The 16,009-nt window shown below is 42.3% G+C and overlaps 1 protein-coding gene across 4 annotated transcripts in view; it reads left to right on the forward strand.

Moving 5' to 3' along the window:
- The window catches only part of HOOK3 (hook microtubule tethering protein 3), a gene marked incomplete at its 3' end in the record, with an annotated part of 143,297 nt that overhangs the window by 120,644 nt on the left and 6,644 nt on the right, over nt 1-16,009 (forward strand). For 2 of the 4 annotated variants that reach the window (XM_084628916.1, XM_084628919.1), the window contains exons 20-22: nt 818-922; nt 1,209-1,280; nt 6,627-6,763. In XM_084628916.1, the coding sequence (XP_084485042.1) occupies nt 818-922; nt 1,209-1,280; nt 6,627-6,763 (314 nt within the window). Of the gene's footprint in view, nt 1-817; nt 923-1,208; nt 1,281-6,626; nt 6,768-16,009 lie in introns of those variants that run through there. The other 2 variants (XM_084628918.1, XM_084628917.1) reach the window with 2 other exon arrangements.

Consider the following 16,009-nt stretch of genomic DNA (forward strand, 5'->3'; position numbering starts at 1 on the left):
TGTTGGACTCTCTCTCTTGCTTTAGTTCAATTTTTATAGGTGTTCAAATCCTACTGTGGTAGGTGCCACATATGAACCTAGGGAGATATCGACCCATCAAACTTAATGGGGATTCTTCATCTCCCTGGCACTTCCCTCGGATTCCTGCTAATGGCTGCAGCAGAGCTACCGGGAGAAACTGACAATGGTGCTCCAAGTCCCTGAGTCATGGTCACCTTCCACCATTTCTTTCCAGTGAGAGGGAGTCTTTGAGTGCAGGGTGGAAAGTTGAGGGAAATATTTCCTGCATGTATCCCTTAGCACTGAGGAGAATGGCTTCAGGGACGGATACCCTTCACCCTCACTCTGTGACACTGGAAGCGGGAGAAGAACTAGTTCTCTCTGACTCTATATTCTTGAGTCCAAGACATCAAGCCTTCGAGCTTTTTGTTTTGATGGAGTCCTTTAAGAGACAGCAGAGAGCAGATGCTATGGCATCTCTTAAATAGGATTCAATTTACACCACCCTACATGGTGAAGTCAGGCAGTGGCAGGACGTTCACCACCACTGACTGACCTAGCAGGGTGGATGTGATTGGATGAAAGGATACAGAATCTTAGAATAGTGTGTTCTTCTCACATTGTGTTGTGTTAAGTTTCTTAAAACCATCCCACATAGTTACAAGTACCTACTTTAAAAGACTTTAATGTTTCTTAAGACCTATCTTGGATGGTTATAATCCTTTGGCGCTTGGTGCCTTTTATGTTATCTAGATGTATTTAGTGAGATCACTTTGTGGTATTTATTTAAATGAACTGTTGTGTTTGCATCTTGCAGGTTATCCGTACTTTAGATCCTAAACAAAACCAGGGCACAGCTCCTGAGATTCAGGCTCTGAAAAATCAGCTGCAGGAACGGGACCGAATGTTTCATTCATTAGAGGTAACAATCCGTATGTTTTCTCTTGGCTGTTCTAGGTTTTCCAGATTTTTTCCATGTTTGCTAGATATGCTCTAGGAATTGTTTTGGGGAAGTGCTCGGGCCTGTGTTACACAGGAGGTCAGACTAGATTATCACAATGGTCCCTTTTGGCCTTGGAATCTATGAATCCAGGCATTTTGGGTTCAGGCAATGTCTGTCTAATACATATTATCCATTCTTGTCATACAGCTTTAAATGTATGGTCTTTTTGTTTTCTTTTCTTTTTTTTTTTTTTTTTCTCCCCTAGAAAGAATATGAGAAAACAAAGACGCAAAGAGAGATGGAGGAGAAATTTATTGTGAGTGCCTGGTATAATATGGTAAGATGCTCCAAACTGTATTAGGATTACAATTGTCAGACTTTGTTGGTGGTGTCTGTGTGGCATTTATCATGAACCCTTTTCATTTAAGTACAATATAGTTGTTTGAACAGAAAAAAAAAAAAAAACTGTCCTGTGTGCACACAGACAGATGAGTGAATTTGGCTCAGTAATCTATAAACAAGACAACACTAAAAAATATAAATAATTAAAGCATGTACCTGTATCTTGTAGCTATGCTTGCCATAACTTAAAGTGGATACACAAAATGCTGAAAGAGATCATGTTGATAACAGACATCAGGTTAAACATGAGTTCATAATATAAAAGTCAAGTTGGTTTTCCTTCCTTGATTGCTCACAACCTTCAGTGTATTTATTTATACTTCATTAAAATGTCTCTGAAAGAGGTTCTAGACACTGGTTATTGACTGTTATGGTCCCCTACCATGGCAGTTAGCCAAGTTATGCATATTTGGTTTTGTTAATCATAGAATCATAGAATCATAGAATATCAGGGTTGGAAGGGACCCCAGAAGGTCATCTAGTCCAACCCCCTGCTCAAAGCAGGACCAATTCCCAGTTAAATCATCCCAGCCAGGGCTTTGTCAAGCCTGACCTTAAAAACCTCTAAGGAAGGAGATTCTACCACCTCCCTAGGTAACGCATTCCAGTGTTTCACCACCCTCTTAGTGAAAAAGTTTTTCCTAATATCCAATCTAAACCTCCCCCACTGCAACTTGATGGAATTCACTCTGTTCATAGACTTTAAGGTCAGAAGGGACCATTATGATCATTTAGTCTGACCTCCTGCACAATGCAGGCCACACAATCTTCCCCACCCACTCCTGCAATAAACCGCTCACCTATGTCTGAGCTATTGAAGTCCTCAAATCATGGTTTAAAGACTTCAAGGTGCAGAGAATCCTCTAACAAGTGACTCATGCCCCACGCTGCAGGGGAAGGTGAAAATCCCCCAGGGCCCCTGGAGGAAAATTCCTTCCTGACCCAAATATGGTGATCAGCTAAACCCTGAGCATGTGGGCAAGACTCACCAGCCAGATACCCAGGAAAGAATTCTCTGTAGTAACTCAGATCCCACTCCATCAACATCCCATCACAGGCCATTGGGCCTATTTACCACTAATAGTCAAAGATCAATAAATTACCAAAATCATGTTATCCCATCATACCATCTCCTCCATAAACTTATCGAGCTTAATCTTGAAGCCAGATAGGTCTTTTGCCCCCACTGCTTCCCTTGAAAGGCTGTTCCAGAACTTCACTCCTCTGATGGTAAGAAACCTTTGTCTAATTTCAAGTCTAAACTTCCGGATGGCCAGTTTATATCCATTTGTTCTTGTGCCTAAAAAATCTGTTACTTTCTCAAAGAACAGGTTTCAGAGTAGCAGCCGTGTTAGTCTGTACCCGCAAAAAAGAACAGGAGTACTTGTGGCACCCCAGAGACGAACAAATCCACGAGACCATTACTCCTCGTTCTGTCATCTGCTACCATTGAGAACAGTCTAGAGCCATCCTCTTTGGAACCCCCTTTCAGGTAGTTGAAAGCAGCTATCAAATCCCCCCTCATTCTTCTCTTCTGCAGGCTAAACAATCCCAGCTCCCTCAGCCTCTCCTCATAACTCATGTGTTCCAGTCCCCTAATCATTTTTGTTGCCCTTCGCTGGACTCTCTCCAATTTATCCACATCCTTCTTGAAGTGTGGGGCCCAAAACTGGACACAGTACTCCAGATGAGGCCTCACCAATGTCGAATAGAGGGGAATGGTACAGACAGTTTCTCCACACATAGCAGAGAGAACCATATTTGAGAAAACCAAAGGGGAATTTAACCAGAGTACAGTAATGGTGGCTATATAGGTAAAAACAACACTCCCTCCTTCCAATACATGAAGCTGTCCCCTGGAGCATATAAAAGGAATATCAGGGGGAACATGCACAGAGCCAGCGCAAGGCTGATGCACTACTTCCTTCCTCAAAATACAGCATAAAGTAGGGCCACGTGCTTTACCTAGCCCTTTGGACAGGGGGTATATTTCACCCTGAGTGAACCAGAGTTACCCATGACAGAGGGCATGGCCCCTTCAGAACCACCCTCCTGATAGATGGAATTTCTGATCCTTGTGGTATGTCGATGTCCCAGAAGGGAGCTTGAATCCCTCCCAGGTCCCTTCCCTTAAGATGCCTGGCAGCCAATATGCTCCCTCTCATGTTCATTAATTGGAAAGAAGAAACAATGCTCCACCACATCCTGTCTTGATTATTTGAACCTTTGGTGTGGGAAAGCAATTTCAGATGACTTTGCATAATTTCCTAATGTTATGCTTGCTTACTTGGAGATAAAACATCCCATTAACATTTAAAGGGACAATGACCACTTCAGTTTTTTTAAATTACATCACTTTGTATTTTTCCAGTCCCTGACAGATCACCTTTTAAACAGTGTGGTCTGAAATAGTTTTGTAAAAACTCCTTTATAGTTCTAAGGATTTTTCTGCTCCCCTGCACTATTCAAAAGGCTCTTATAGAGAATTACAGCACCAAACATCCTCGAGCACACTCACTTTCCCATCTTTTCTGTGCACGTGCTTGCCTGCTGCCGCTTGCCTTGTTCCCTGACTCGTCAATACCCTATTTGCAGTCCTGGGGAAGAATGTGCATATGAACTCCCCCCAGAGCAGTGCAGCTGACCAGCAAACCAGTGAAAGGGTTTGTACATCAAATGCCCTCAGATTATCAAAGTCAACAAACTAGAAGGAGAAGACTCAGTCTGTTGTGACAGGAATTTTCTCTTCTGTGTGACATGAGCCTGAAAACTCTCCATCGTACAAGCATTCACAATTACCTATATATATCATGTTAATAGTTTAGATACAGCAGCTATGGGTAAGGATAAACAAATGAGTTCTCATCGCATGACATACTTGAATAGCAGTTCACACAGTCAAAGCAATTTACAGTTTGTGAAGACCAAGACTATAACAGGGTTCAAAAAAGAACTACCATATATATTCAATCGTAAGCTGGTTCATTTATAAGCCGACCCCCCGCGCCCCCCTTCTCCCCTCCCCCCCGGATGGATAAGTAAAAATGGAATTTTTATAATTCAGAGGTCGGCAAACTTTGGCTCCTGGGCCATCAGGATAAGCCGCTGGCGGGCAGAGACAGTTTGTTTACCTCAAGCGTCCGCAGGCACGGAGTAAACCTACGTAAACAAACTGTCCAGGTGCACCAGCTGCTTACCCTGACGGGCCGGGACAGCAACTGGTGGGGAAATTTGGGGGGGAGAGAAGCTGGGGGTCAGGGGAGTAACCCCTGTGACCACCCCCCACATGACCCTAGCCCGGGACCCCCACAATCTCCCCATCCCATCCCTTCCCACCTTAGCTGGGGCGGGCCAGGGGAGGATGTCTCTGGCCTGGCCGGAGCCGCTCTGGCAGGCCGAGCGGCGTGGCTGCAGCCTGCTCCGGCTGGCGGGGCCAAGCGGCGTGGCTGCAGCCTGTCAGCCCTGGAGCTGCAGCTGCTTCGGAGGCTGGGGGGAGAGCAGCGTGGCCAGAAGCGGAGAGACTCTGGCCCCGCCTCTTCCCTTCTGGCTCTGCTGCCTGTGCTGCCTCTGCTTGCCCCCTCTGTTGGGGGGAGCGGCTGTGTCCCCCTCTCTGCCCATTCATAAGCTGATCCCCTTCTCTGATGCTTCCCTTTTTTACTAAAAAATTCGGCTTATGAACAAGTATATACGGTAGATAAATTCATGGAAGATAGGTTCATCAATGGCTATTAGCCAGGATGGGCAGGGATGGTGTCCCTAGCCTCTGTTTGCCAGAAGCTGGGAATGGGCGACAGGGAATGGATCACTTGATGATTCCCTGTTCTGTTCATTCCCTCTGGGGCACCTGGCACTGGCCACTGTCAGAAGACAGGATACTGGGCTAGATGGACCTTTGGTCTGACCCAGTATGGCCGTTCTCATGTTCTTACAAACATCATCCCGTTAGTCCTCACAAAACCCCTCTGAGGGAGGGAATTACCATTCTCATTTTAGAGTTGGAGACAGAAAGGTATTGACTTGCCGCAGGTGAGTGACAGCTGGATGTAGAACCCGGGAATCCCTGATTCCAAATCCTGTACTTAAACAGCTAAACCTCCCCTCCCCTGAATAGCAGCACCCATTTGTGTTCAAAGTGTTGCCTGTTACAGATGTGTCATATATGTTGGTTTGTAAATTCCATGTGGCAGAGATTTTGTTTGGCATGAATTTATGAAGTGCTGTATATAGTCTCAACAGCATGGAAATAACAATGGTCTTTTTCCTGGTCCACTCACAAGTTTCTGTTGCTCTTTTTTTCTCTGAAATGACCAGGTCCCTTTAAGGCCCCTTGTTTCCCAGGCCTTGTCTACACTTTAAAGTTTTGCCAGCATAGCTATGCCTGTTGGGAGGGTGAAAAAGTCAGATTCCTAACCAGCATAACTATGCTAGCAGAAGACCTAGTGGAGATGCAGTTAGACCAGCAAAAAAGTGCTTTTGCTGATATAGTTTATTTTGTTTAGGGACTGGTATAAAGTATACCTGCAAAAGAACTCTTCTGCTGGTATAAGCTGAGTCTGCTCTGGGATGGTTTGCTGGTACAGACAAGGCCCAAGTGGGAATGCTGCTAGTTCAGCTGGCTGGCTATTCTGCAGGTCCAGATGGGTGGCTATAGCTTCAGCTGCTTCTTCCTTCCAGGTTAGGCCTCCGTTCTTCTCCACTGCCCAGACCAGTCTCTCTCTCTCTTTCTCTCTCCTGATTCTCTCAATTAGAACTGTCTGAGCGCGTGCTGTCAGGAATTTTAATTTTTAATCTCTCCCAGTCAATCAGCAGTCAGGAGCCAGCATGGCCAATTAGCTCCTGCTGCAATCATCAACAACAAACATATTTGTGTTTTCTCTCAGAACAAATTCCTGCCATTTATAATATGCTGATATTTCCATGTGAGAAATGCATTGCTAAAAGTTGAGAGATGCACCTTATTTTTATTTGAAAATAACTTAAAAAAAAAAGAGTGCCCGGGCAATGTGTGGTTGCAATGTATGCAGAAAATCATGCTCAAGTATGGGAGGGCATAACTTACTATCCTTGAAACCTTTTTGCTTGATTACTACAAACTTTGAAAGTAAAGCAGCCTTTTTACGCTTGCAAAAATACACATTTTTCACACAATTCTCTGGCAAAATGTCAAAGTCCCAAACAGGTTAGATGGTGCTGATAACGCAAAGGAAAGACAAGTAGTAAATGGACAACACGTTGAGAAGCATGCACGAATGTTCACTAATGAGTTTGTCTTTATTCACAGGGAATGACTCTGCATAAAAAAGCAGCAGAAGATAGACTGGCTAGTACAGGCTCTGGACAGTCCTTCCTGGCTAGACAAAGGCAAGCCACCAGCACAAGGAGATCTTACCCTGGTCATGTCCAACCAGCTACAGCAAGGTAGAGAAGCCTGGCCTTTAGAAAGGAATCAACCCTGTGATCCAGGCATACTTTGTTCCACGTGACGTTTCAGGAAATGCAACTAGCATCCTTTCTCTATCTTTATTCCTCGTTACCACTGTTATTTCTCATTGCAGGAAGGGGATTTATTATGATTTCTCATTGTTTTAATGCCCTCCATTCTTATTTTTTTGGAGTCGTCTTCTTTCTCTCTCTTTAAATGTGCCAAAATTTTGAAAACATCCAGAGGAGTGCTTTATTATAATGGAGTTTTTTAAATTTGTATGAAGTTGTCATCTCTTACCTAATGTCTGACATAGGCTATGTAGCAAACATACATTTTCTGTCACAAATGGTATACGTGTACCTACGTGTGTTACTATCGTTTATAAGACTCTCTTTGTTGAAAGGGAATTAGTCTCCTTTTTACTATGTAGTAATGTTTAAAATAGCTGAAAATCCTTTATAAGAAATGCAAAATTGCTGCATAAAATTGTTATAAAACATGTTTCCTGGGGGGGGACCCTGCCACCCTAGACATTAGCATAGGTGCCAACTTAGCTACATCCTGTGACACCTGATGTGGAATGTTTACAGAACAAAAATGAGTTTCTCCTTTCAAGTGAAGAGGTTGCTCCTGTTCTTGGCACTTGGCATTTAATAGGGAAGTAGGATGATTTGGAGACCATTCTTTCATTCTTTTTCTCTTAAAAGGCTTCAGATCTGCTTTTATTTCTCCACTGGTATTGTCTATTGTTTGCTGCCACAGGTGAAATGTTTCAGATTGTTCTCCCCACTCTGGTTGGTTGAGTATATCCAAAAAGAAAGATCAAGAAATATTTGTAATGCTTTAATGTGCTACAGCATCATTGATTTAAAAGAAGGTATTTATTTTAAAGCTTTGTAATGGTGGACTAACCATACATCAGGGATCAAGGCCCAGCTGAATATTGTTGAGGTTAATGTATTCAAATTGTCATCTACCACTGAAAGATTTATTTTTAATATGTCAATTAGGAGGATGATTATATCAATTGCCTTACTAATGGTAGCTGTGCCTTTAGACAAGTTTGTTGCTTACTCTATTGAAAACTCTGTTTGTAGTCTAATTCTTTTAACACATACCTGTCCATTTATATGTAGCATCTTCGCTTTGATTGGTAAGACAAGTGAGTGGTTCTCACTGCTGACATTAATTTAGGACAGATACTCCTACAAAGTGCTGAGTATTTCTGAGTGTTCTGAATGCCCTAAATTCCCAATAACTTCTTGAAGAGTTGAAGATGCTCAACACCTAGCACCTCTTAGGATCAGCCTTTATGGATTTACTAGTAGGGGAGCTTTGTATGTGTGTGTTTTGTGACATCACCTTCAACATAAATCTTGCTCCTGATATGGTGTGCATACAATCTAGTTTCTAAGTTTAAATTTTGTAAAATTATTTTAATCTCTTGCCCAATGCAAAACTTTCCTTCCTATAAATCCCTTCAAAAGTAGCTCACCTTGGCTTTTTTAAGCATTCCAAGGTATATTTTAATCTAACCTTTTGATTTAAAATGGTCAAAGGACCCTGAAGGACCAGTACATATGGATTCAAAGACAGTGACATCTGTAAGTGCTGTTTTATTCCAGAGCACATCCAACTGTTCATACCTAATCCATTTAAAAATGGCCATTAAATATATGTTGAAAGCATTTATCTTGATTCTGATTTTCCCAGCAATACAAAGAACATCTTCTGACATCCATGAGCAAAATGTTTGTCTTTTATTCCAAAGAGAGAGAAATAATTGTTTAGTAGTGTTATATGTAGAGTAGTGATCAAAAAGACTTTATAGCTGTTGTCTGCCCTCTGTACTGTGCCTAAAATTAGGTTAGGTAAGGTATTTCCTGTAGTATGTGTAAAGCTAACAATGTAAAGGCAGTTCAGGCATAAACTGATATTTGCCTTCCTGTATTTTGTTGAGAAACAAAATGCTAAACGGACAAGTTTCGTAAGTGCCATCTAGCAATATGATTATTCAGACACACGTCTTTTGTGGAGTTCAGACTGGTCACTTTAGGAACCTGTCTTGTGCGTAGTGTGTGTAAGGGAGCAAGAGGTAGTCAATGTCCATGAATAAGTATGTACAGCATTTTTCAGCCCCTAAGAAGGAACCCAAGAATATTTAAGGCTTTGTTTTTATTTTTGTCTGTCAGGCTCTTCCTTTGCACCACCATCTGCCAAAATCTACTTGTGAAAGAAGGGGGTTCCAAAATTGTAATGGGGAGGCTATATCTCCAAGTTTGTCTACTGAGTCCATTTAAGATTACTGTTAATTAGATGTATATCTGAAAGAAACTCCGATACAATTTCCATCCTAAAATTAAACAACTTGCTTTTGTTTTTTAGTTTTTTCTCTCTCTTTTCTGGCTCCTTCTCCCCCTCTTTGTTGCCACTGGTCCCTTGAGGTCTACTTTTTTTTTTTTTTTGGAGCCCACTCTCTTTTTATTTTGGCCTTCCTCTTCCTTTCCCCACAAGATCAGATACTATCTGAGGTGCTTCCCATAGTTCTTTCTGAGCATCTGAGTGAAATCTGCACTATCCTGTTGAGTTTTATGCTACTTTTACAGAGGACACTGTGTAGATAGGAAGAGCAGAGACTAACACTGAGTCTATATTTTGCTGCTGTTGTGGATAATTACAAGTTTATATGAAAACTGCCGTCACTATTTCTAATACCATAAATTAGTACTAAATAAAGTACACGTACAGTACTGCCCTGCTCACCTAAAAATGTTACTTCCCTGATGGGAGAACTAATTTGCATTCCTGCAAGAGGTAAACACCCCTTTTGGGCAGCAACACTTTTAGCTGATAATGACAGAAGAGCTGAGCAGTCCATATGAGCCCTTTCTGGGGTTCCTAACAACTGTGGCAATGTCAGGCAGGCACCCTTCTTTTTGTAAGCTTTGTATTAACTAAAATAAAAGCAAATGGTCTAATGCGTAAGCAAGTCCACAAGATTCCAGGCTGAGACCACTACTTTACAGTGCTGTCAAGCGGTTGGAACTTAACTTCTTTTATATTCAAGGACATGTGTGGATTCAAGCTTGTAAAGTGCCAAGCATGTGATAGTAGATACATAATAAAGAAGAATATTAACAGTCCATTTTTTCCCTAAGAATACTTAGCACTTGTGTAATGGTTTACATTTTTCAGAATGCTGTATAAACAGTAACAAACTGATTTTAAAGTTAACTTTTAGCCAAAGTGTAGCACAAAAGAGAAGTCTAATATAGAAATACACATTTATAAACGTTTTAAAATGAAAATAATACAAATAGGAAATTGCCAATTATTTTTTCACTGTATCCTTCTTGATATTAAGCAAATAAGAATCCTTTGCAATTCTAGTGTCACCAGCAGGTGACTTCTGTAATTTCTACATTCACTTTAACAAAAATTGCTAGCAGTTTTCTATTCCAATGGATTGCATTAGGAACTTTATGTTCATTAGTGTATGAAAGGGTGAATTTTTAAAATCCTGTTTAGAACTACTCTACCTGCTACTTTCTAGCATTGAGTTATTCTAGCATTCTTAACATTGAGTGGTATGTGCAAGTTGCTAAGATGCATTCAAATGATTTCTGCATTCTTTCAATATTCCTCTACATCAGATTGTCTACTTGGCAGCTTCCTGGTTGATTTGTAATAGTTTTTTTTTTTTATTTGCTTTGATGCTTTGGCATAGATGTAGTAGTTAGATTATACTTTATCTCACCACTCCCTTTAGACAGTGACTCTGAGGAAGAATACCATGAATGTGTCTTTCCAATTTTTCATTTTCTATGAAACATACTTAGAACAACACCTGGATCTGATGCCTTAGATTGAGAATTTTTCTCTTTACTTTTACTCTTGGAGAGGATTGGGAGGAAAATCTTTTTGCATTCATAGGGCCAAATACTTAAATCTGACTTCAAGTAGGTTTATATGGGTGTAAATTGAATTGAATTTGGCCCTTTATGTTTTACAATGTCTGTCATTAAAATAATTAGATCTCCCCAAAATGATTCTATATAGGACTTAGGCAGTCACATACTTATGGTGTCATGTACAGCAGTGGTTCTCAACCAGGGGTCCGGGGCCCCTTGGGCCACCAAGCAGGGCCAGCATTAGACTCACTGGGGTTCAGGGTAGGAAGCCCTACTCACCTAAGCCCTGGGCCCTGCCACCTGGGGCTGAAGCCTGAGCAATGTAGTTTGGTGGGGACTCTGTGGCATGGGGCCCCGTGCCATTGCCCTGCTCGCTACCCCCTAACGCCGGCCCTGGCTTTTATAGGCAGAAAACCAGTGGCTGTGACACAGGTGGGCCGTGGAGTTTTCATAGCATGGTAGGGGGGGCCTCAGGGAAAAGAAGGTTGAGAGCCCTGGTCTACAGTGTCTCAGAGACCTGGATTACTCTTGGTGAAGCCTCTTCTCAACAAGACCTAAAATGAGCTCCCTTGCACTGGACAGCAAAATGACTTTCAACCATCCTGCCTTAAAATTACTGTGTTGCCTGAAGCGTGCATGGGATTTTCCCCTTTAAACTGAAAAGGTGAATCTAATGGTCACAAAATTGAGGAATAAGATTAATAATGGTTTGAGCCAAGTCAATCCTAGCTCAGCCTTGCCCACTTCCCTGCACAGTTCTCCCAGCACACTTCACTTTTGGGAATAAAACCACTTCTCCTGCCTACCTGTCTTTTCTCATTAAAAATAGATATAATTTGGCATGATCTGGTGTGCCTGGACATGTGAGCCCGTCACATTTCAAGGGGAAAATCCTGACTGAGTCAGAAACACCCCGACCTCATGTCTGCTGAAGACACTAAGCCCCTAAAACAAGCAAAAAGTGTTGCTATATGTACGCCACTGGCTGACACTTTCAGGGAATTGGAAGGCTTCTCAGCAATTTTATTTCAGATCCTAGTTGGGTCTTGTGGGTCCTCGGCAGTGGAACTCCTCAAGCATGAGCAGTTGACATTTCTTCCCTGTCTGGAATTCAGGAAGGCAATTGAAGCTTGTTAGTGACTCTGCAGCCAAATCTAGGTGAAAACAAGAGGATTTTTTTTCCTCAGCTGAAAAAAGGGAGGAAGATCTGTTCCAAGGTATAAAACTCCAAGGAGCAGTGTGTTTTTCTTTGTAAGATTTTTGCTGCTGTTTGTGCACCGTATGAAGCAGAATACTGAACACCTGGGCTCCTGGAACTGATTTAAGTTAGTTTTTGAGTTACGGCTGACTAAACAAGAAACTCCAGAAAGGTGCTTGTTTCCCATCAGAATAAGGTTGTCTTTTTCTACCATGCCAACCTCAGATTTTTCCCATTTGGCACAATAGATCTCTGGAGATTCACTGCAACCAGCACCATAGCTGGAGAATTTGAATGCTTCTCTTGTTTTTCCTTTCTTGACTTTAATGTTTTCATTGGAGATTGAGACATGAGTGTCATTTTTAAAATTATCAACTCATTGAATTGGACAGATGGTGACATTTAACAAATAAAAGTAGACTAGAAAGCCCTAGAAAACTCTTCTAAAAGCAATATGCATGGTTTCCCAAACTGCACTATCCTACAGGACATCAAATTAACACCTAACAGTGGATTCAAGGCAATCTAATTGTTTGATATCAAAAACAGCTGATGGGTTAGAAACAGTTCATGACGAATGCTCTACAGTCTAGGTGAAAGGCTGATCCTTTTGAAATGTATGGGCATTTTGCCACTGATCTCAGTGGGGCAGGTTTTCACTCCACATTTGAAGAGACTTGCTGAGATAATGGGGTTTCTCTAAAGTGGTTCTGCACATTGGTTGGTGCTAATGGAGAATTGGAGATTTTCTCTGCTGCTGTTCATTGTGTACGTGAAGCCAGTTGGAGAACTGACAAAGGAGGCATAGCCTGACATATTATATGTTGATACCACAATTTAAAGTAAACCCCCATCTCATGGGATCACAGGAATTCTCTCTCAGTGCTGTTCTGTTGCCTCAGATTTCAAAGCGGGTTTGAGACAGCTGGTTGAAGCACTGTCCAGACAAAATGAAAGTTTTACTTATAGGGGAAGAGATGGGACAACCGGGAAATCATTTGTATTTGGTGGCAGCCTTATTTACTGCTAGGTGCTGGCGTGTTTTGCAGTTAGGCATGGGAACAATTTTTGAACAGATGCTGAAGGTTACAGTTAGGGAGAAATGGCTATTTTCATCTTCAAAAAAGTGGACGTTTCAGCCTTTACTTCCAGCTGTGGATCCTCAGGACAATGATCTTTGCTTTTGTGGTGCCAGTTTTAGGGCCACCATTGAAAATGCACTGAAAGGTTGCAGCTACTTCAAAACTTAACAGCATTCAGGTGGCCTCTTCCTAGAGGAATCTTTGCTGCCCACAGTTCAGAAACTGCTTATTATTCAGCCATTATGCTTCCATGTCTTGCTAATTTATTAGCATTATTAAAAACCTGTCCTACACTGTCACTGTTCTAAGATGGCATGGTAACAAAAATGCCAAAGATCTGAATTGCTGTGACAGAAATAATTACACAGGGAGATAGTAATAGAAAAGATGAGTAAACTAAATGTGGCACTCATCTTACAAAAGAAAGCAAGCACTTGCCTTACAATTGCTATCCTGCCAGTGTAACTTGAATGCCCCTAATGGCATACATTTTAAGAGAACACAGCGGGGGCTGTCCAGTGGAGTTTTGTTGGGGTTGGGGTTATGCCTGCTTTCATTTATCAACTTTAGTGAGAATCTGGGATGAGAGGTGAAGAACATGGTGAGGCAGAATATTTATAAAGTGATCAAGTTTCTCAAGATCCTTGCATTGAAGGAGCTATTATTAATAATCAGTATTATTAATACATTTGTAGAGAGCCAAATGGGGAAGTGTTGGAAACACCAGTGAGGAAGGAAAAACGATTAGAAGTAGGAATGAGGAAGATAATGAAACGAGATTCAACATGGAAACATGCAAGATAATAAATCTGGAGAAAATATATCCAAAGCACATACTCACTGGATGCAAATACTTGGGAACGGCATAGTGTAGGGGTGATAGATGACAAATTGCAATGTGACACAGAAGCTAAAAGGGAGAGTGAGCCATCAATTCTTCACAGTTGACACTGCAACCTTTAGTGTCCTCAGCTCTTACATCATTCTGAAAAATAACATTATTTTAGCCATAAATAGTTCATCCCGCTTACAGACAATTTCTCAGATTTTCGGTGGGCTCTGGCAATTTCCAATACAGAGTTCTATCCTTCAGAATAGCCACAGCCCCCAGAGTCTTTACCAAGGTTTTGTCTATGGTAGTAGCTCATATCAGATGTCATGGCCTCCTCGTCTTCCCTTACATCAGTGACTGATGCCTCGCTGTCAAATCCTGCCATGAAGCCTTTATGTCAATCTCTGTGATGCTCCGTCTCCTTTTCTCACTGTGGATCAGCATGAATATCGAATAATCTTTTCTTACCCCTGCGCAATCTTTGAATTTTATCAGGGCAATCTTGAATTCTCACTGCAAAGGTGTAGTTGCCCACAAATAGGTTCCAGACCATGAATGATATCATAGTTCACATCACGAGCAATCCTAGGGTAGAGGTCAAAACATGTCAGTCCCTCCTTGGCCACGAGGCCTCGTGCACCTATGTCACTCCATTTGCAAGATTCCGCCTTCATTGCCTACAGTCAGTTTGCTCCTCAAGTCACCATTCCATGAACTTCACACTGACAGTTCCCGCCAAGGTACTGTCTTCCCTCCTGTGATGGACAAATCTTCATCACATACGTGTAGGGGGTCCCCTTTTTCCCCTCACCACCAGACAAGGTGATCATTACGGCTGTGTCTCTACATATGGGCAACCACACAGCACAGGGAATGTGCACATCTCGAGAGTCCAGAATGCACATCAATGTCCTGGAACTACAGGTAGCACGGAAGGTGTGCAAGTCCTTTTTTCCTTTCATCTGCTTTCATCATGTCCTCATAATGTCAGACAAAACTACAATGGTCTTCTACGTCAGCAAACAAGGGGGAGCGAGATCTGCCTCCCTGTCTACAGAAACAGTCCATCTCTGGAACTGGTGCATCAAGAATCAGTCACCCTATCTGCAGCCTACCTTTTGAGGATGCAGAATGTGCTCACAGACTCCCTCAGCAGACACTTCACAATCAACCGTGAGTGGGAACTTCATGACACTGTGCTCCACAACATTTTCACACAATGGGGGACCCCAGGAATCTGTTCGCTTTCCAGGCCAAAAACAAATGTGCCACATTTTGTTCCAGAGGAACCCTCAGTTACCACTCCTACAGTGACACTTTCCTTTCCTGGTCATACCAGTTCAATTATGCCTTCCTCCTGCTACCATTGCTGCCACGAGTGTTACTCAGGAACCGACAGGACAGAGTAACAGTTATCCTGATCGCCCGTTTCTGGCCCAGACAGTTTGGTTCCCCAACTTCCTACGCCTGTCGTCTCCCTTCCCATTACTCTCCCAATATTCCCTGTGCTCCTGAGCCAGTGCAATGTCAGGATCAGACACTCTAATCCACTAACAGTTCTCCTCAGGGCATGGTATTTGGATGGTCATCAGCCCTAGAACGGGTGTGCTCCTCGGCTGTGTGAGACATTCTCTCTTATAGCAGAAAGAACTCAACTAGGAAATGTTACCAATCTACTAGAAACACTTCTCATCCTGGACACAGCATTCTACCAAAAATTATGGGTATTCCACTCATCCTAGACTATATCCTATCTTTAAAGACATCGGGCCTGTCCCTCAGTTCCACGCTAGTCCACTTGGTGGCTGTTAATTCGTTACATCCCCCTATGGAGGGCAGCTCTATTTTTGCACACTTGCTAACCAGTTGATTCTGGAAAGGCCTGATAAGGACTTTCCCACCTCCTCAAAAGATGACACCCCCATTGGACTTGAATCATGTCCTTTCGGTTCTAACACGGCCCTCCTTTGAGCCCTTAGTGACTTGCTCCATGTCCATTCTCTCCTTGAAAGCTGCCTTTCTCATAGCCATCACATCATCTAGGATGGTCGGTGAACTTGGTGCAGTGATGACAGATCCTCCACACCTTATATTTCCCAAAGATAAAGTTTCTTTACACCTACACACCAAATTTAAAGTGGTTTTGAAATTTCACCTTCACCAATCCATTCACATAAGTGTTTTCTTCCTGAAACCACCTGCATCTGCAGAAGAGC

Source organism: Lepidochelys olivacea, assembly GCF_965140295.1.
Source record: "Lepidochelys olivacea isolate rLepOli2 genome assembly, chromosome: 5".
Taxonomy (NCBI): domain Eukaryota; kingdom Metazoa; phylum Chordata; order Testudines; family Cheloniidae; genus Lepidochelys; species Lepidochelys olivacea.